A 22,954-nucleotide genomic window follows, 5' to 3' on the forward strand; every position below is an offset into this window, starting at 1 on the left:
GGGGGGGTTTCTGCTGTGAACAGCTGCCTGCTGCACCTGGAAAAAAAACACTGATGAGAGCAGTGAGAGTGAACTAAAACATTAAAGCTACTACAAGGAATTTTCATATTTTGTTGATTTTGGAGATCTCATTGGACAAAAGCGGCAGTTTTTCCAAAAATAAAAATAAAAATAATCCAATGAAAATCTCCTCCTGCTTCTTTTTAACTGGCTAATGTACTAGCCATTGTACATTTGACTGAGAAAATGTAAATATGAGCTTATTTTATCTGATTTCTGAGAATCTTCCCTTCTAAGAACTATATAGGTAATAGCCTTGGTTGGTTTTGTTTGCTTACGTAGGTTATATAGAGGCATCAGTATTAAATTTAAGCTACTTCATATGCAGTTAAAACTTCTTGTAGTAGCTTTAAAGTTGCACACTGTAAAACTAAATCAATGAGCTGAATGACACTAAAATGCATCATAAAGCCGAGAGGAACTGCAGAGACAGGTGATAATTCTTTGTTTGTCATTACGAGCATCATCTTTCAAATTACACACAGTGATTTGACCCATTGTTTATTTTAATATATTGATTAATGCAGCTTTAAGTAGAAATACCTTGTGGTGCATACTTGTCCATCACACCAGCAATCATACAATATATAATGTACAAATATATTTTGCATTAATCATGGCCAAGCAGCACTATCAATAAAGGTGCATTACTACCAAATACAGTATAAACAGAGGCTGATAGCATGTGTAGCCGTTTAGCTGCACACCACGTTGTGCACATGGTCTCTGCTGCGTTCGTACAGAATCTAGATTGTGGGAGCCTGACAGCCTTTGTAAACATGGCTTTATCTCCGACTGTAAGGCCCATTCATCACTAGCACCGTATACAGTAACTCTCTAGTGTCCAGAGCGGCAGCGGAGAGTTCACTGGGTTTGTGGTACCTGACACTGAACCGCTAGGTCGATCAGAGAGGACGAGACGCAGCCGGGACTTAAGCCTCTCACAGTAAATCCCCAACAGCTGCACTCATTCTGATGTCTCTCTCTCAAACACACATACGGTAGGACTCAGCATGCACACACATGTTAACTTTCTTCCCTCCTTTTCCTCAAAACACGCACACACTTAGAGAATATATATCTGCGGCCCCATATGTAAACACGTGTTAGTCATACTATAGGCTCCACGTGAGAGCGGGGCTGCACAGCTGTGCTTACTTTCCGCAAGTCCTTCTCAAGTTCTCAGGTCTCACACACACACTGTAAATGTCCAGAGGTGGACTGGGTGTGTGGGAAGAGGCGAAAAAAGGCAAGAACGAGAGAGACGGAGAGAGAGTGCAGCACAATCCTCCGTCCTCTCTCCCAGTGTGACTCGTAAACAATAGCGCCTTTAAGGGGAGGTGGTGCCTAGACGGCATGGGGAGGGGTTTCAGCGCAGAAGAGTAGAAACATGTGCTCTTCAATCAAGAGGCTCTGCTGTGGTTTATAAATATCTGTACTGTAGTGCTGGATGGATGGTTCAAAGCCCTCGGCCATATGTGTTAGACCTCTTGGCTCCAGCACAAGCACATTGGAGTTAGTGTTCGACAGACTGCTTGGATGTGTGGTTCCAGATGGTAAACTGCAAAGAATAACAAATGTCAATTAAACTGCTAAATGTGTTATGTGTATGGGAAGAAACAATCTGTGATCATATATCTCCGCTTATTCAGACACTATGTAATATTGGGTTTGATTAAATTGCTGGTATGTGGCTTCATAATTACCTTGTGAAAGACTTTAGTGCAAAGTTGGAAATATCCAATCAGAGTTTTTACCAGCGACAAAAGTAGTTCCACAAGGGTCAGGTCTGGGCCCTGCCATCTTTACAATAAAGCAAAATTACACAGAAGGGTGTACTTCACAACATTAACCAACAAAAGAAAAAATATGATCCAAATGAAATTCAGATTGTGGGGAAATTCACTCTGAACATAAAAAAACTTTTTGCTAGTGTTATCTCTATTTCCATGGAAACACACAGGGTCTATCTAATAACAGGAAAATAATCATTTACGTCAGTAAACTCCTATTAATGAAACCATCAAGAACGCAGGCTGATCCGTAGCAACCACTTAGCAACAGAAACGACTTCTAGGCCCTGTTGAGTCCAAACTCCGGAATGACAACGCCACATGATGCACTGTGGCAAAAAAGGCTTTTTTCCGATAGACTTACATTGTGAAAGAAGCAGTCGTAAAAAGGTGGATACATTTTATTGAGCATCACAACTCCTGCAAAATGACTTGTTTCGCTATCAGGAATAGATCCATTCTGTTTAACTGCACAATTAAATCATTTTATCCCCACTGCAGTTAGCGGAGGGCTAAACTGGAAGTTAGCAGTTAGCCAAAGGAAGTCCAGTGTGCTTGTTTTCTGGGCCGGACATTGCAGAAACTCTGACAAGGAAGTTGGCTTCATGCATCATTGAGCAGCTCTCATAAGAATGAACGGAGCCTCGCCTCCAATGCTGTACTCAGTTCTTCTTTATATATCCACGGTTGAGTCAGCCAGCCAACTTGAGCTAATGTTAATACTTCTTAGAGACTGTGGGATTTCCCAAACTGAATAATCTTGCTCTAACCAAAATATCTGCTGAAAAAAATCCAACGCAGCTGATGGAGGATGCTGAACAGAGTTATTGTGTGATCCAAATAACTCCAGAGTGTGTTAAGTCCAAAAGTCAAAATGTGTTAAAAAAGATAGACAATCATAATAATTTCCAGAACTCACAACCTGTTTTATCTAAGCCTAAAGTGCTTTACTACAAAGAAATTACACAAAGTGCTTCACATAAAGAAGACATAGAATGGGCATAAAACAGGAATAAAGTAAGTTGGTTCTCTCTGGCACAGAAATCCATCCAATCTTTTCCATCGGACAGTCAACATCCTATATAATGTCTAAGCTGGACCGGACTGGTCTTATGGTTTAAGTCCACAGGTTTATTCTGAACTCAACAATTCTGTCCTGCCTGAGGCTTAAAGGAGCAATGTGTAAAATATTGCCATCTATGGAAGGTAACTACAAAGACATAGGTGACAGCGTATCACCAGAGTAGCCTGCTAACTGCTGCTCACTTTACTCTCTGCTGTAACTATCTTTGGCTGTAGCTAGCTTGCTAGCTGTCATTAGCTCAGTTAGCTGTGCAGCTAGTGGCCCTACTATGACTAAAGTCTGGTCAGACCTGCAACTCGGATCACCAGTCCTCTCAGTGAACACAGCAGGACTGGGAACGACCACGGTCTCTGAGACCGACAGCGGCCAGCCTGAGTACAGGGAATACAGCACCAAGGTGACTTACTCCAATCAGGACCTCTGATTGTGAGGGTGATGGGGAAGGCAGGTGGGGCATCCAGCTAATGTGTTGGATAAAGGATTTACTTTCAACCAAACCAGCGTTGGTGATTTTTGAACAGTGGACAGACAAACTAAGAGTTTTGTTTTGTTTCTATTGAGTTTGACGTGTGTTTAATGAACAAGATCATCTTTGTTCATTAAACAAGAGAAACCTGAAGGTGTACAGTTTATTACACACAATAGATGTAAGAATATTTCCTTTCTTGACCTTTTGTGAGTTTATTTTGTTTATTTCTTAGAGTAAAAAAGCTAAGGAAGATTGTGAAGGCTGCAAACTCACCGCTCACATACATCCCCCAGCTCAAACTACGGCAGGAACTGACTACTGTCACTTCAGGTAAAAAGTGTTATTAGACCTCTTGACAGGATGGGCTTGGTCTAGCTGGTTAGCATGCTAACTTCAGTAGATATCTCTGAAACAAAAAGATGACTGTGACATAATGTTGCAACTGTTATTTCTTCATATCCTGTGGATAATAATATAAATGGGAGATCGTGTGAGATAATGTGCTAAAAGTTCATTTTTTAACATTTAAAATTTACATTTTTTCCATATTTTACATGCTGCCCCACTAAATAAAAGTTTAAATGATTAAATATGTGAGATCAGCTGCTGTGGGTTGAAATGGGTGGACTGAGAATAACTCTGGTGAGCAGCAATCACAGGTATACTGGGAGAAAATATAACTGGCAATAAAGCGGCTGAGCTGCTGTTACTGTGCTCATTTTGGTGTGTTTAGGGTCAGACTGTCTCCAGGGTTTTTTCTCCTCAGAGCCAATGAGAAAGTGACGCTGAAAATGCCAGTGGGGGGAGGAGAAAAAGTACAGTGGCTATAAGAACCAGATATTTGTCTCTGGACTTCTTCCCAGTTGTAAATGCCCCCCTTTTGGGGGCCTCACAGTGTGTGTGCAGCTCCACCAGCAAGACAGGCCCTCCGAGTCTAAAGGGGAAAATAGGAAAGGAGGTAGCGGAGACACAATGCGGTCTTTATCTTTTACGCACGCCTGCCCGTCACTGACAGCTCAGAAATACCACCACTTATATCTGCTGTCACGCCGTGCTGAAGACAAATACCAAAAATGACAGCAGACATACTGTAGATGTATAAACACGGCAGAGCAAATGTGTTTAAACAACCTCACAGTGAAAACATCTACACTTTTTCCCCCTTGGAAAAATGAACACAATGGAAAACCAAACCTAAGTTACTGTACTCACAGTAATCGTGGATTTTGTTATGAAGAGGGTGAAAACAGAAGCTCTGCAGGCCTCCGGCAGGGTGCAGAGACATGTTGGGTGCACAATAAGGGATAATCTGACTTAGAGGTCTGTGCAGCATGATACCCTGAGGGCTCAAGGGGTGACAGAGTGCACTGGGAGGCAGAAAAAAGAGAAGAGATATTGGTCTCTCGGGTGTGCAGATGATACTTTAGTATCTAATCTGGGCTGCAGTTAACAAAAAGGTCACGTTTACTGCGTAGCTTCAGTTATTTATAAGACAACAACTGCTTGTTATAGAGGTTGTTAACTTTACAAGGCAAACTTTGAGTCAAAAGTGCAGTTGTTGAGATGAAACATTGTGCATAAACTCTGAAAACTAACATGGAATATATTGACAAAGACAACAGGCCCGAAACAAATTAGACATTAGAAAGACAAGATGTTAAAGTGGCAGTTCAGGTGCCATTGAATCAAAACAAACAGGCGCTCTGCACACTCTGATTAAAGGTAAAAGTTAGATGAAACAAACTGTCACTGAACATTACTTCCTCACACAACGCGACAGCGAGCCTTTGAAGCAACACAAAAGAGTTTGACCTTTGAATGCAGTAGTCTCTCATGCGCAACAGGCAGGAGAGACACAGCGGGGACTGTTTTGTGTAATTGTTTGATGGATAATACAGTCAGATATGTCTTCAGTGCAAAAGACCTAAGCTTGTCTGCAGAGCAGGACTGCTTAAAATAATAAAAACTTCCTTAAGTCGCGACAGGTGTAGTTAACTCAAGATGCATGAGAGGGAAGATCCAAATCTTTGAAAACGGCCGCTTTTAAAGTGGAAATACTGTCTGAAAATGCACAAGTGGCAGGTTGTGTTGTGCAGAAATGTGGCTACTGCATTCATTAGCCTGATTTTAGCACAGATCCCTACAAAGGCTGTGTATTTCATGAGTGGCCTTGGGGGGTCACACCAAAATAGGCCATCTGGTTCTCATTGTATTGCGTCCTTTTAAGAGATAATTAGGAATATTACAGAGTCAGCCATGAATACATAAACAGAATTCCCCATGAATCCACAAGTGGAGTTGTTAAAAAAGCTCCCTGAGGAGGCTGCTCGGCTTACTCCAAAGCCCTTTAAAATCTTTTCAGGTAATCAAATTACTCCTCTTGCTGTAAATCCAGAGTCAAACAGAACAAAGTGCACGATGATAGGAAGGAAAGGGATTCAAGGCCTAGAAAACAACTTCACCTTTTTCCTAGTTAAATGTTATGTAAGGTGCCTCTCAAAACACAGCAAATATATCTGACCTAAAACAAAATTATGCTGCTCTGACATTTCAAGCTGCTGCTATGAAACAGGAAATAGTTTCTGCACATATTCACCCCACGGGAGAAACTTTTTTCTTGCAAGCAACTTTTTCCCAAACACGGCTAAAGCCTGCACTCACTCTTCCCCTTTTTTTTAAAGAGACGGGTTCCCTTTAAGCTGTGCAGAGCAGATGGTTCACGACAACTCTCGTGGAAATACCTGAAGTCAGCATATTCCCCTCGCTGTAAGCAGGCTAATCAAACATGCACACTATCCCCCCGTGTTATCAAACAAACAATGCAGTGCACATACCCATACACACCAGCGCGCAACCCTCATAATCCAGTGTGGGGCTTGAGTTTTTTTCACCCCCACTCTCAGGGTAGAAGAGATCGCTTAAAAAAAGAAAGCATGAACATTTCTTTGTCTGGGAATTCAGGGTCAGGTGATTGCCGACAGGAATTCTGGTTGGCTAGAGAGGACTTGCAAAATGTTGGCAGCGAGCCAAGAGGCTGTCTTGCAAGCAGGGCTGGAAATTTGCTGCAAACCTCATCTTCACCCTCATATCCATAGCACAGAGTTCATTTCCATAGCTGGGGGAGGGGTCAAGAGAAGAATGGGGGAGGGAAACAGAGAGGGAGAGACGGAGAAGTCCACTGTAACACAAGGCACATGAAAAAAAAAAAAAAAAAAGAAGAGAGATCCTGGAGAAAGTGCAAGACGGCAGTAACCCTTTCAGCCACCGTGTCCTGCCTGCTGCACAAACATGCAACAGCAAAAGGCTCTGTGTCAACAGCAGCACCAAAACTACAGGCTGTGCATCATATTACTCCTCAGGAAAGAGCTTTGATGCCTGAACAAATCAGTCTTTGTGCAAATTAGATCAAAGCTTGCAATACGCCAGATGAGAAAAGGGGAAAAAACAGGCACACTCAAAATTTGCATCTTGCAAATCCCCTTAAATCTCCGCCTTGTAGAGCCACTTGTTTAAGAAAATCCACCTCTGTTTGGAAAACGTGAACTGCCTACTTGCCTCGTATTTTACGACATTTCACTTGTGGGACCCCGGCATGTCCTGCTAATTTGGCAATATTTCCTCCCTTGAGACATTTTTATGGCTGCTCTCGGAGCCTTCTCCAGAGGAGAGCAGAGGGGGGCGGGGAGGCAGGAGAAGTGGAAGACCCCATGTTGATACGACGGAGACTCCTTATTATGTAACACATGAAGTTGCACTGCATCATTTTACTACCAGGAGTCATATTTAACATGACTTAGTAATGAGCAACGTGGGGAACTCAAGACTTAACATCTTGCTGTATTTAGGAGTTTTCATTAATGATCCGAAAGGAAATCAGAGCTTTTTCAAATCCCATATTTGTGAAGAAGAAGTGCTGTGTGTTCACGCAGAAAATATTAGTTTTTTTTTGACAAAGTGATTTACAAAGTCCATTATTTGGTAGTGGTTTCGAAACTTTCCATTGAATCACATGATCCTCATGAGTCGACCGACTTTGCTCAGTTGTCCTAGAAATGTTCGTGTTCAAATTTACATTTCTCTGAATTCTTTAAAGAGCCATCCTTACCAAGAACAATAACTATAATCATAACAATGTTAGCATCTAAACTGATGAACAAAAACATTCAGTTCCCTCGTCAGTGGGGCCAAGCATGTGCTGGATGCTCCACTGTGTTGACAGCTTAGGAAAATTGATATTGATGACCTGCTACTGCTGTATGTTGCGCAGAAACTGAAAGAAAGCCAGAAGAATATGGGTTCAAGAAATCCTTCAAAGATGAGAGGAGTCAGGGGAATCCAACAATCTGTTAAGAGAGTTGCTGTCTTTTGAGGACAAATTTTATTCATGGTTTGAGTCAATATCAGTGTGATGGCTCCCTGGTGATTGTCAAAGAGGACATTGGTAAGAAAGAGTTTCAGAGACCCCATGAATGTCAAAGACCCTTCGTGAAGCATGTCTCTGGTAAATTTATTTATTTTTAATGTAGTTTTTTAATGTAATTTGCAGCCTAATATTATGTTACGTAAGGATTTAAATGGGCTAAGACAACAACAAAACGGCCCTTAAGGACTTCTTATCCATGTTGGCTTAAAAGATGAGATGACAAATTTGTTCCTGACCTAAGGAACAGTATTTGACAAAAGAAAAATCTCCATTTTCTAGCTATTCTGGAGCTTAAGGACGATCATGTGATACAACTGAAAGCTCCAAATAGCTACTAAATGGGAGGAGCTGTATGTAGGCAACCGGACTTGCTTGAGGTTTTGGAAGACGTTTCACCTCTGATCTGAGACGCTTCTTCAGTTCTAACTGACTGCATATTTTCTTGTAGGGTCATTAGTATCTTGAGAGTCATGTGAGTTATTGACCCAACAGGCGATCATGTGGGTCATGTTGAAGAGCTCAAACAAGTCCAATTGCATGTGCACAGCTTCTAAAGAATACCATGACCTGGATGATTGTTTTCTTTTTAAAATCAAAGATCTAGAATTAACTTTAAATTGTTAAAAGTTTCCATACATTTACACTGAAAGTTTTTTTTTCCATCTGTTGACAGCAAGCTGTGTTGAGACAAACTTTAATCCCTTAAAGCCACATTTCCACTGTATGGTACAGCTCAACTCGACTCACTTTTTCTTTGTTTTCCATTGCAGACAGTACGTGTTAGTGTTGGGCAAATGGAAAAATATATCGTATATCAGCAATGTTTTTATTTTGGCCGATTATGGGGGTGATATTTGTCACTTGGAGGGGGTATCGCCAATTGAATCAAGTCGATAGGCTCACATAGGTTGGTTGGAAAAATTTTAACATATCATCCAACCTTAGTACTAGCACTTTTTAAAAAACTGTCACCTCAGTTGAGTCTCCAACCAAAGTGACTGACTGGTCATGTGGCACAGAACATCCTGCACAAACCTGGAGTTTTGAGAGCGACCAAGCTGCCATCAATAGCAACTACAAATTTTTTATTCATTCAAAAATGGCAGCCAACAAAATCCATTCATATTCTCTGTTACAGGTGTAGCATAGCTCCTTATTTGTGTGCATAGTGAGTGTGTGGTTGATGTAGAGAGAGCTAGCAGCAGAGAGTGAGCAGTGAAGTTGTCAAACTGGCAGTAAATGTACAGGGTAGGTTACAGTTTGTCAGAAAATAAAGACTGCAGCATCTAAAACCCAAAGCCCCTGTGTTTGTGTGTGTGTTGTTTCCAAACTGCTGGAGCAGCGTCACTGTGATGATCTGCTCTGCCAACGCTGAGAGCAGACCGCCAAGTAGAAGTAGAGTTGAGTTGAGCTGCACCATGTAGTGGAGAAACATCTTTATTCATCTCAAGAAAAAAAAGGTGAACCTGGGAACTTTCACCACAATACCAGTACAGGCAGATTAGGAAATGTGAGCGACATGCTTTGACTTTCTACCTTTTGTTGATTCTTTAGAGTTAAAATCCTTCCTCACTGAATTATAAACTGCTGTGCAGTGATTTGCCACCTGATAAGCCTTCAAAGGCATGGATCTCATAAAGATTACTGGACTTCACAACATCTTACCAGTACCCGAGGCAGCAGAAGCCCACCAACACACAGCTCTTTGTGTTTATTTTTACATGCAAGACTGTTCTCAGTCTGAACACAGACATAGTCTGAGGAGCATCCAGATTAAAGGGACAGTTCACCCCAAAATCCAAAACACATATTTTTCCTATTACTTGTAGTTCTATTTATCCATCTAGATTGTTTTGGTGTGAGATGCAGAGTTTTGGAGCTATTAGTAGAGGTGTAGAGGTGTCTGCCTTTCCTCCAATATAATGGAACTAGATGGGATTAGGCTTGTGGTTCTCAAAGCACCAAAAAAAAAAAAAAAAAAAAAACATTTGAAAAACTCAACAACAATGCCTCTTTCAACAAATCATGATCTGGTAACTGAAGTTAAACCACAAACCTTGTCGTGAGCATTTTTTTGTAGGAATAGAGCTTCAATTTAGCGCTGATGGCTATGTCATTGGTAAACTATAGTATTGATTTGTAAAGATCCTCTGGTTTTATGCCCTGTCTGTAACACCGCACAGAAGGAAGCATGCATCTACTCACGGACAAGAGGCTCGTGCTCATGGCAGTCTTGGACGTTAACATCAATGGCGCCCTCGTCAGCTGACCTGTAACCTCTCATCCATGAGTAGATGCACACTTCCTTCTGCGCAGTGATATGATTGGTTGGTGCAGTTCAGTAGAGAGAAAATTGTGCCATGCACTTCCATTATACAAAAGAGAGAAGGCAGACATATCTACGGCTGGTATCTCCCAAACTCTGCAACTTACACCAAAACAATTTAGATGGATAAACAGCACTACAGGTGAGAGGAAACATATATGTGTATTTTTGATTTTGGAGCGAACTGTCCCTTTAACAAGGACATTGTTTCTGAATAAAGACCATCTGCATGGCTTGCTACAATTAGAAGTAAGAGGAAAAATCTGTTTTTTGGGGGGTTTAGGTGAAATAACCCTTTAGTTTAACATAGAATCTCTTCACTGCAGCTTTGAGGCACCAAAAGCAGTCAGGGTGATGCAAATCTAAATTTACAGCAACGTTTTCATTCAGGAAGCATGAATCATGTCAAGGCATCAAACAGATATGATCATCACAGCTGCTCCTCCACTAACACAACAGACAAGAACAAAGTCAGGAAATGCAGGAGCCGACTGAGCCAATGGGCTCTGGAAATCCACTGAAATAAATGGTACCTTCATGAGATATCAAATGACCCATCAAATACACTTGGCCGTGAACACACCGCAAAGCCCTGTCTTTGACCCTGGCAGCTTTGGGTCCATGCCTGTCACTCACCCTATCATCTACGGTGGCTGGGACAGAGCTGGGGTACTCACCTCCATCTTCCACTTGGCCAGCCACTCCTCTCTGGTCCGCTTGCTAATGTAATAAGGGTCACCAGCCTGGAAGGTTATTCTGGGCACGGGCCTCTGACGAAGGCTGATCTCCCAACCAACTCCCCCTCGCAGCCTGCCTCGACCTCCCTGTTTAAGGTGTTAAAAAACAAAAAAAGTTAGCTACTAGTTTTTGATTCGTTCTTTTCGACTTTCTCTCATGAGGAAGCATCCAGATTTGTGGTAAATCTGTGCGTCCGATCTGTCACTAGAGACTCTGGTTAACAAGTGAGTAATAATTTGCAAATGAGGCGGTTGATGGGGTTGTCTAATTTCGAAAGATGATGACTCACGTGTTGGTGTGCCGTATGGTGCTATTAGCTTGTGATTGGTCAGGCAGCACAAAATGATGCCACAGTGTCTAATCACAACTGCCCGGCAACAGTCTCAAGGTCACCAGCACCAACTGATACAAGAAGCTCCCAAGTGTATTTGATATTTCAGATCTATACACCATCAGGTACCATTTCTTTCACAAGTCCAAAGGCAAGAGAACTACTCAGTTTTTCTGGACCATGAAGAAGAAGCCCTGAAGAAAGGCGACTATGCAAAGCTTCTAGTCAAGCAATGGTGTGGATACTTTCAGTGCAAGCTTTCAAGATACGTTTGTGGGAGGGTAGGTGTCAAAAAGTTTAAGGAGACACAGAAATAAGCTAGAAGGAATAGTTTGATGTATTTTTCACGTTCTCGCAGAAAGTTAGACGAGAAGATCGATACCCCTCAATACAAAGCTAGCTAGCAGCAAGTTAGCTTAGCTTGCATAAAGACTGGATACGGTCTACTCACACAATAATACAAACAAACTAACTGATCGAGGTAGCTGTAGACCAGCAACTCCTGTGTTCTCTGTGAGAATAAATTACTGTTTTTGCCATTTGAGTTTGGTTGCTTTGGAGAGACCAATATTTGGCTTATATACTGGTGATTTCCCATTGAAAAAGGCTGTCTGACAGCAGTGAAAATATTAACCATATAGCTCACACTTTAATTGATATTTATTTTTTTAGGTAGTCATTTATTTGGGTGTCTAAAATTTGTTTTGCTGCTGCTGCAGTACAATGCTTAGCTTCCGACACTGACACTCCTGCTGCTTCTCCAAACTGGAGGCCTGCCAACTGCCATCTACTGTAGTTAATACACTGACTATGGATAAGCAACTTGTACAAGCCCACTTCAAAAACTCTGAACTATCCCTTTAACATTCTACTTCTTGTTTGTTCAATTTGTACAAATCCAAAGTGTAACAGCTGCAAGCTACTGGTTCCTGCCAAGAAATTGTCAAGCATATAGAAACGATGATGAATTGTGGATTTTATTCTTAAAAATGTTTATCGCTGGACAAACTTGGATAGTTGTTTCCCCCCTGTTTCCAGTCTTTATGTTATGGCTAACTGTTCCTTTAAGGGGGTGTAGCCAGGCTACCCGGTGTACCTGTACCTGGTCTTAATGCTAAGATAAGCTAACTGGCTGGTGGCTTTAGCTTCATATTTACCTAGAAATCCTTTCATCAAACTCTGGGCAAATGTATTTCCCAAAATGTCAAACTATTCCTACCCAGCTGCAGACATGCAAAACAGCATGTAAATATCCACATATCAAGTATTCAACCTGTCCTATAATCAATAAAAAAAAGAAGAAAATTGCTGTAACAGCACTGGATGGGCTGATGTTCTTTTAACATACCAGTATGATGGAGAATCCTGTTATATTCAGTATTTCTTCTGCAAAATCTATCCTTATTCAAGTCAAAAAAAGGAACTTCTGTTCGAGCTGCACCACAACCATCTATCATTGTTGGCAAGCAGAGGGTTCACAGTCTGTGACAGGAAAGGTAATTTACCCAAAAAAAAGGAAGCTACAGCCCTGGCAAGTGTGAAAGACACCTCAAGAGTTACGTCAGCCTGAGAACAAAGACTGAACAGAGCAGAAATCTTACCTCGGTCTTGACTGCATCGGCCCCGTCCTCCTCCTTGTGCTCCACATCTAGAGAGAAGACAGCGACACAATGGATGGCCTGAATCATTCATAGCAGGGTGGAAATTGACCACATCGGTTATCCTCGCGTCTGTGTTCAACTTAACTGGCCCCGCATTCATCAATAAACCATATGACACATTTATTAACCCAAATCGTTAACGCTTGCCCTCCACATCATCCCATTAACTGTGAGTTTGATCAAATTAAAGGCAAATTAATAAAAGTGCTGAGAGATACTGGCTCGGGGGGAAACTCCTCCTGCGTGCTCGGAGTTTTAAATCGTCCGTGATCACGGGAGCTTGTGTGCGCTCAGGTGCCGTACGAGGGTTTGATGCAACCCAGAGGGTTTGGAGTGGCTGCCCAGGTTATGATGAGTGTGGAGAGGGGCCAGGTTTACTTTGGCAAATGTCACACTTCTGACCTTATATCCCCCCTTCATGAGACACACAGCTGGTTGCTATTAGTGTGGCCCCTCCCACGCCACTGACACTGACAACATACTGCTTCGCTTGACTGTGGCTCTGGGGCCATATATAATCTCCTTGCCAATCTCCAAACCCTCAACAGGACCAAGACATGAGTCTGTTCTTGCTACAGCTAAGTTATGTACAACTGGAAGGTAGAGAGATGCAGAAGCTGGTATTTGTCTGTTATTTAGAACAACAATTGCTGCACCACTAATCAAGTCAATATTTTGTTTTATGATGATAAAATTAAGTCATTTATTTAAGTTCTCTGCTTAAGTATAACATTGAGGTACTTGTACATTCTTAACCTTGAAAAGATGACAAAATAATCTCACACTAAGTCCATTATGTAGCTGTTCTGGAGCTTTTCGATCATATCATATTATCTTCATCAGCAGATAAGATAGAGTTTGCCAAGGTCTCTTGGAAATGTAGATTTCTGACCACTTTAAGAGATTTGAAACCTGACTGAATTGACCCTTCGCTAAGCCCCACCTAAAAACAGCAACTGTCCAGTCATAACTTAACTAGAGCTAGCAAGCTTTTACATTCCTCTACATGTTGACGCGGCTTGCAGGAGGCTCTGAGAAGAGTGATATTTGGCTTTTCATGAGTCTGGACAACGGCGTCTTTTCTGTAGCCTCTAAAAATGCCAAACACAAGAGCGCACATGTGGGGAATGTCTTCATCTGTTCCAACATAAGCCGCAAAACTTAGCATGTCTGGCTAACTAACACTAGCTTACTAGCTGCAGTAACTTTATCTTCAGCCAAACTTGTTAGATATCACTGCATCTGCATTTGTTCTGTGAGGGTTTGAGGGGAAGGATGTGGGCTGATGCCGAATCGCTGTCTCAGGTCTAAGCCGAGTTAGCTTAACTCTTATCCTGGCATCTTGTTATCTTATTCCACAATCGCAGTTCACTGTGCTAATCGAGTCCCTGCACTTTCTTTTCCCACGTTAATGAATGTGTTTCTGTCATTTATCGAGTTGATATCGCTGCCGTATTTTATCATCAGACCAATGTTTGCTGAGGGGTAAGCTAGCTTTAGCCTCAATCTTTTAGCATTAAAGTTATACCATGTGTGCAGCTGTCAGGTAACTTTACATTTACACTTTCACAGTGTTTGTGTCTAACAACGTGTTGGATGGAAACATTAAACCGTCAGCTGGAGACACACTTTTCGTCCGAGTCAAGGACTTAGTAGTAGCTTACATCAGCCAGTCACACTTATAAAATCCACTTGTGAGTTATTATTTTAGCGGACGAAATCCACTGTCGTCAGCTAGAGACGAGAAGCTGCTTTTGTTTATGTCTCTAAGGAATCAAAGACCTTGCGTTTCAACAATTGCTCTCAATTTCGATGTTATATCTGCCACTGTAAACTGCACAAATGCAGTGTGAGATGGGAAAGTTTGGCAGGCTTAGTAACAGTAACTAAGGAGGGCAGGGCTTAGCAAAGTGTTAATTGTCCCTAATATGAGCATGAGAACTGGGCAAACTCTATATGCTGATGAAGATCACATGATATGATTGAACGCCCCAACAGCAACTAAATGGACGTGGAGGTGAAACCGTTTGTAAATTACTTGTGCTTTACATGAGTTCAACTGTCAACTGAACCAAGAGCTGAAACGCTAACAACATGCCTGTAGCTCATTAAAAACATCAGATTTCAACATGCCAAAGGATTATTTTAGCACCATGTCTACCAGAGAAGAGAAGTTATACTGACAAACTCAGTTTCACTTCTCTTTGTGTTGCTTTTCTTGGAGAAATGATCCCACTGAACGGCCAGAGGTGAAACACTTCAGTCGAATCACCAGGTATGATCATCATTTCACCTAACAAAGGCCAAAACCGGGTCTTTTATAGCTTGATTTGCTTCAACCTCTGCAGTTTGTCTGGACAAATTAGCAACTGTAACACCCACTTAGGCAGGATCCCGCTGTTTTTCCCATTCTTTCTCCTGATGCCCCACGTCCTATCGCCTCTGTCCACTTTTGCCTTTTAAAAGGCTCAGTTTTTGCGGTTTAGCAGCTCATATAAAATCAGCTACCCTCTTGTTAGTGCATCCCACCATACAGCAGGTTTTTGGCATTTTTCTGTTGTTTGCTAGCAGACAGGAATGTCATTTTCCCCTCCCCTCCTTCCTGCTGTGTCTCTATACAGTATATTTGACAGCTATAGTTCCAGTGTTGTGTAAATATAATTTGCAGATTGTGACTTTATGCAATGTAACACATGTTTCTAATAATAATAATAATCTAGTAATAAATATAGTATGTTGCTGTCCTGCCAAGTTTTAAGCATTTTTCTCAACAATCCACTTTTTTTTTAGCCCAAATAGGAAAATTGACCCATAAATTAATACTTAATACTTCACCTATTCCTTCTAATGTAATAAAACTTTTAAATTGATCTATAAAATGCCTGCCTTCTACTTTTTTGTCTGATTTTTGTTCCTTTTTCAATGTACAGCACTTTGAACAGCGCATTTTGTATTAAAGGGGATATTTGAATAGAGTTTATTATTATAAATTATTATAAATCCACAAAATGAGCTGCAACTAAAACTCAAATATAATTCAGCGTAATATCACAAAAAACAGAATATTTTTCCAGGTTCATCTGTGCTAACTTTTTTTTTTTTTTTTTTTTTCACATTAACCAATTATCAGAATTGTTGCCTTTTCATCTTCTTCCAGTCCACAATCGATTATTTGACTAATCTATTAATCTTTCACAGTACATACTTTCACTTGTGACACACATTCTGCCACTTACACTTGCAAACCTTTACTTCCATAAAATGTTTCATGCAGGACTAGTATTTTTAAACTGCAGTATTGCCACTTTTATATAAGTAAAATATCTAAATACTTCTTTCCAGCACTGATGTATTGTGAGGATTCAAAACTCTTGAATGCTATTAGCCGTTTCTTAAAAGGACAAATATTTTCCACAGGAAAGAAAATGCCCATATATGCAGAGAAAGCTGCAAAACCCAAAGCGATAGATGCAGCAGGAGGGTAAAGACGGTCAAAAATAGCACAGAAAATATTTGGTGAAACATGCGCTGAAACCGCAGTCTAATAAAAATGTCTTGAACACAATAAAAACTCCAGTTGGGATTTCCCATTAACTTGGTCATGATTTAAGATGTGGAGGTCCACAACAACAAGGGCCTGTTATTCATTCTTAAACAGCATTGTTTTCCTGCGTTCAGCAGAGCAGCGAGGGGTGAGCCAGGGAGCATGGATAGCACCCAACTGAAACACTACGACAGCAGTCAGGATTCATGATTCATGAAAAGTTTTACACCCGCTGCAGCAGCAGCCACAGAAAAATAGATAAGGAAGCCAAGATCAGCTTCATCACAGGAGCTCAAACCAACACCTCTGGTATTACTTTCACAATGTTTGATTTTAGTGTAAGCAAGTGTTGCTAAAAGCGCCTGGGCGCGGTGATATGACACCAGCGGAGTATATACACATCATTCAAGCAGCTGTGCCCTAAATTAGCATGATGGCACAGCCTGAGTAAACATGACTATCTGCCGAGCCGAAGCCCAAACACTATCATAACACTTGAGCCCTGAGAGGCTAAGGACAACTTTTGATGGCGTGTTTTCTGCACAGCCAACTCTGGCTTGTCAGTGAAGTACCCTACAGACCTGTCCAAACAATAGCCCGCTCTCTTAGCACCCTCTTCAAGTTGGTTCCATGTGTAGCGGAGCCCCCAGTTCCTCCCTCCCCCCCTTGCTCATTTTTTTTCCATCCCTCTCTGCTCTGCTCTGGTCTGGTCTCCTCGTCCTCATCGGGAATAAGTGACTATATAACAAATCGGTGAGGCGGCGCGGACTGCCAAGGTCATTGGGTTTGTGAGGGGAGCTGGCTAACGTTGCCCACAGAGAGTATACCTTGCCAGTTTGAGTGGGTTCCAGCTCTCGTATTGCTAGAGCTCAGTTCCACTCCAGCCGGAGCTCAAATCCTTCCTGTGCCCTCCAGATGGATAACAGAACCCCTGTTAGCTGAGTATCGATCCACCACACTGCCCCCCACCAAGGACTCTTCTCTCTGAATATACCAGCACTCCCTCTGTTCAAACTTGTTTGTTTGTGGGATTTAAATCTTCCAGAGTGTACACTTTAGTCACGGTCAGATTTACTGTATAGTGCATTTAAGGTAAATCAAGACATCATGCAGGCGCTACACTAAGTGATTTCCCAGAAATCACTTAGCAATTAAACTCTGGGCAGCGTTGTGGGCACTTTTTGCTGATGTAATCTGAATTAAAAGTCTGTGTGGCCCCCTGTTTTTTGTTTTTTTTTTTAAGATTGCACATGCCCACTCCTGCTGCTTTTTGTTCCACAGTCGCTTCCTCCCACAATCCTTTGCACCAAGGCCACTCACTAACATGCAATCTGCAACAGTGTGCATTTTACTTTCTCAAAGGGATAGTTCAAGTTATTTAATGCGGGGTTGTATGAGGTGCTGATCCATAGTCAGCGCATTACCTACTAGGGTTGGGCTGATGGATGATGTCATCGTCCATCGATCACTGAGCCCTCTGCCGTCGTAACATTGGGATTTAAAAGCCTTCTGTATTTAAGGTATTGTGTCTCCTCGGACTGGAGGCAGGAGCTGTTTGCGAACTTACAGCACTAATGTTATATCTCTATATGCCGCTCGTAGTTTTACTATTAAACCTGCCCAGTTAGGTGAACCCATAACGCTTAGCTACATCAGAAGGACTTGTGTTTCTTTTCTGTGGCTACTGTCAGTGTGTTTCTTTGTGTTTTCTTAGCTAAGGTTCCTCAGTGTAGCAACTTCAGCTTCAGAGGCTGAACAAAGCTAAGTTACGGACGTGTCTTGCAGAGTCGAAGACCCTGTTAAAACAAGCACAGAGATGTATGTCAGGACACTTGCTGAGCAGGGATGTGTGACAACAGAATCATCATCCATCACGGTGTTTCACTGTGGACATCATCCTGTGACAAATCAGTAGACGTTGTACCACCTTATTACTTGCAATAGATAGCGGTCGGCATTCCCTCCCTTTGGAGAAGCAGCAGGATGCTAAGAAATTAACTGCTGTGGACAGGGTCAGCAACAAAATGTATTTTAGCCATTTCAAAAAGGCCCGCCTAAAAAAAATATCAGTTTAAGTATACTTATTTAGAATATTTTCACCACTTAATCTTGCCATCAGACAGTCGTTTCCAACAGGAGAGAGACGTTACCAAGACCAAACTCCATTGTCAAAATCAGTAATTTTACCTCACAGAACACAGGAGTTCCTGGTCTACTGCTGCCAAATTGGTTAGTTTATTTGTGTTACTGTGTGACTTTTGTGTTTTAAAGAGATAGTTCGGATTCACCAGAGTGACACAATAACACAAACAAACTAATAGAACGAGGCAGCGGTAGACCAGCGACGCCTGTGTTCTGCAAAGTAAAATAACAGATTTCACCCATGGAGTTTGGTTGGTTTAGAGAGTGATATTTGGCTTATATAACAATGGTTTCCCGTCAGAAAAGGCTTTTCTGATGGCCAGATAAAGCTGTGAAAATATTCTAAATATAGGTTACATTTAAACTGATATTGATTTTTTTAGATGGACCTTTTTTAAGTGGCTAAAATACCTTTTCTTGCTGAGCCTGACCACACCAGTTCATTGCTTAACTTCTGTGGTGGGACTCCTCTCTGCTTCTGCAAACTGGAGACTATCTACTGTAACTAACACACTACAGATAAGTACTTCATACAACCCTACACTCTCCATTTAATCCTCCATATTATATTGATGTCTTAACTCAAGGAAATCCTATAACTGTTTTTTCAATGTGTCATAGGCATCAGATATTACTCACAAACTAATGACAAACAGCACATGTGTGCGTGTGTGCAGCTTGCAAACAACAAACTACCCACCCTGCACTATGTTCGCACATTACAACATGACTTCTGATGCCCGCCTGCAGCCTTGAGAGAGGGAAAAAAAAAACATGTCACTAGCATCTGCTGCAGGTCTTGAGGGAGCTGCGGACCTCGTGCAGACCTCTAATCTGAATTTCTGCACGTCTTTTCTTTGACTTTGTGGCTAACACTGCTGTTCTGATAGTGAGTTCCTCTTTCTGTTGTTGCTTGTGTTGAGATTGTGAAAGAAAATACTTCCTGTAAGTCAGACTAAGTCTAACTGACAATTTATAACAACATATTGTAACAAACTGGGCGACACACTAAGAGTTAATGTCATGCTATGAGAGTCAGTGTTTAGAGATGTTAGTTCAGTTACAGAGATCATGATGAAATGACTGTTTATTGCAGGTGCTGCTACTGTAATTTCGAGAGTCAGTAAACATGTGGTCAGCCTGTCAGTCACTCCATCTACCTACAGTAAGACAGTGTATTTGTGTGAGACTGTTAGAGGTAGAGGCAGGGCTGAATGATTTTGCAAAAACATCTGATTGTTTTGACTAATATTGCAACTGCGATTTGATTTGCAATGTTAGAGGTAATGATAATTTTTTGATGATAAATTTTGCATCATCGTTCTTATTTTGATTGAAAAACATGTTAAGATGACTACGGTGTGATTTTTTTTTTTTTGCAGGAATCTGTAGCAAATGAAGATGCTTTTCTTAAGTCTGCAGAATCTGACGTGTAGGACAGGACAACTCTGCCACATGATATTCATTCATTTAAACATTTTGACACACATTTAGCCTTCAACAAATATTGCAACTCCTGCAAATTGCAGAAAGCCATATCGTGATTTCGGTAAACTTTTGATTAATTGTGCAGCCCTAGTTAGAGTGTGTTGTTTTTTCCTGCCGGATGGGTGAGCTCAAGTTAGTCTGTATGTGGAAGTCTTAGTTAGAGGCTAGTTAAAAGCTAACCACACAGCTAATGGGTTTTGTTGTAGCCTGTGTTCTGTAGCAGAACTCATTGTTCTCTGACTGAAAGCCCCTAAAATATGTGAAAGTTTACTACTCAGGGCTTATTAAAAGTGCAGATAATATTGTGCAATGTTGTGGGACATTTTCTCTTTATTTCATCATCTTTAAAAGGTTAATGCAACAAATGTAATTTTATACTCGTGCTGATAGCTGTATATGATAGCCACAACCATAGTTCCTGCAGTTTTTGTGTTATAAAAGGAGAAAACACACCATAGGAGCCAGATGCTATTCTTATTTATTTGTATTTGGAGTTTAAATTGATGTTATGATGAATATCTCTTTTTCAGTGAATTATTACGCAGGTGGAAGGAGTGGGTTACGGGGTTTGTGCTACAGGGACTTTTCTTTTGTTTCCATGTTGATGACTCCTTCAAGGACTGGTGCCGCGCTGACGGACTTTTGAATCATTAATGTTATGAGAACCGCAGAGATGCTGCTGTGTTTTTGTTTAGTCTGTGTTCATTTTATCTTTTGTACCTGTTACTGTAATCTATGTTGCTCTTTAAATGAAAAAAAAGTCAATAAAAACTTAAAAAAGAAAAGAAGAAGAAGAAGAAGTCAGGATAGTACTGACTCTAAAAATGCTTGCTCCAACAATTCCCATCATGCAATGCAATATAGCATCTTTGCATTATACCCTCTCTGCTTGGTAAACCCAAAATAATGACATCATCAGGATTATTTATAAGCCAAAGACTTTATAAATGTTTCCACAGGCTGACTAGTACTGCCTGTAATAAGAGAAATGATCCTCATGTGTTAAATCCGCGGACTGACCCTTTAACAGCTTTCATGATCCGTCTCTTGAGATCTAAAATATCTATTCATATTCTCCCGCCTCATCTTGCTTTAATTCTACATCCTCTTTTAAAGAAAAAGGACTGTGCAACATTTTCGAGTGTTACGCTTTAACAATTAACTTATTTAAAACTTAACGCAGATCATATAAAGCAGATTTATCCTTGTTAGGAAATACTGACGGTGTGAATATTTGTTAAATTGATCAGAAATGTATCATCATTAAGGTAAATATGTCAAATCCTCTGTGTTCACCATTGTATCTGTACCGGACCCAAACCCAGATGAGGGAGCAGAGCCGCACACCTGGTTCAGAAAACCCGTTTTTAGCCACTCGCTCCAAAAGCAAACAGGGTTCTCCCGGATTTCTGCTTTGAAGTGAAGTAACAGATCCTGGAAGCACAGATCAGGTGAATACAGAGTGCAGACTCAGTTTGTAAAGAGTTCTGGGCACGACGCCATCCACCTGGCAGGGCCCCCGACAGGGAGGCGGCCACAACAGAGACCCGCCAGCTCCCAACAGAGGCTGGTTGCCAGGAGACGAGTCGCTCCTCCCCGGGCTTTATTTACCGCACTCCTCATCAAGGTCATAGCCAGTGTCTCTGTGGCCGAGTGAGGAGCGACAGAGACACGTGGCTGAGACACAGAGAGAAGAGAGAGATAGGACTAAAACGCAGAGAGCGGGGGAGCGGCTGAGTGATATTGTTCATCTCCATCTTGGACTAAAAACTACCTGTCAGCACCAGTCTCTCCCAACAATGCCCCCCTGATTTATATCATCTCTATTCTCTCAAGTTATCTACTGCTGCGCTGTGGCTGGTGCAGATTCACTTCTGTACAACCAAAACTTAATTTAAAATAGGCCTGGGTGATATGGACATTTCAGCAATATTGTAGCATTGACAATACCTAGTTTCATATCATGCTGTCGCCCTGCCTTAATTTAAAATTGTATTAAATTTAAATATATGCAAGTAATAATGTGTAAAGTTTGCACTTAAGCAGATGAATTAAGTTCTTATTATCATTTCAGGAAAAAATATTTTGTTGCATTTTGCATTTTAGAACAAGTAATGTTTCCTTTTTTGGGTCATGCTTTTATCTTAGCAGTTATTGTGTTCAAAAAAATTCAAATAATTCTCATAATTAGGGCAACTAACGATTGATTAGGGATGTAAACACAATAAAAAAAGTCCAGAATATGATACGTATCATTATAAAAAAACAGAGAAAAATTACGACTTGAAAAAATGTCCTTGTCCTCTGATGTGTTGCGCATATTTTGCAACTACTACAAAACAAAAACAATGTGGCCGTCAGTGGAAGAGATGAAAGAACTACAAAATAAAACAAAATAAAATGAAATAATTAACAAATAACAGTCTGATATCGAGACTTTTTTTGTGCAATGTCACAATATTCAATATGACGTTTGTTGTCTTGATTAATTGTAAGAAAACGTATAATTCCCATCACAGTTTTCTAAAATATGACATTTCAAATTGCTTGATTGTTTCTGACCAATGATCCAAAACTCAAAGCTGCTCATTTTACTGTGACTTAGCAGCAAAAAAGAAGCTAAACCAAAGGAATGTCACAGTTTCAGTTGATGTACAGCTCATTTGAATTATCATTTATGTAAACAGTTTACCAAATAATTCATTAATAGTTTTGGGTACAGCTACAATTTAAAAGGCAAACTGGTCACAGAACCTGTGCTTGTATGTTCTGATGAAAATGTGTTTAATCTTATATCTCAAACATTTTTCTGAATTTCTGATGACTGCAATCTATTACTCAGAGTATCCATATTGTAACTGCTGTTATTATGTCGCACTCTATCCAAATGATACA

At 40.9% G+C, this 22,954-nt stretch overlaps 1 protein-coding gene across 5 annotated transcripts in view; it reads right to left on the reverse strand.

Moving 5' to 3' along the window:
* Positions 1 to 22,954, reverse strand: part of dnmt3ab (DNA (cytosine-5-)-methyltransferase 3 alpha b) — a 70,317-nt gene that overhangs the window by 29,996 nt on the left and 17,367 nt on the right. For 3 of the 5 annotated variants that reach the window (XM_084742922.1, XM_084742920.1, XM_084742921.1), the window contains exons 5-6: positions 12,826 to 12,872; positions 10,833 to 10,979 (exon numbers count right to left, since the gene is read on the reverse strand). In XM_084742922.1, the coding sequence (XP_084599048.1) occupies positions 10,833 to 10,979; positions 12,826 to 12,872 (194 nt within the window). The remainder of the gene's footprint in view (positions 1 to 10,832; positions 10,980 to 12,825; positions 12,873 to 22,954) is intronic. The other 2 variants (XM_084742924.1, XM_084742923.1) reach the window with 1 other exon arrangement.

This window comes from Lutjanus erythropterus, chromosome 18, assembly GCF_056507025.1.
Source record: "Lutjanus erythropterus isolate fLutEry1 chromosome 18, fLutEry1.hap2, whole genome shotgun sequence".
Classification (NCBI taxonomy): Eukaryota; Metazoa; Chordata; class Actinopteri; order Lutjaniformes; family Lutjanidae; genus Lutjanus; species Lutjanus erythropterus.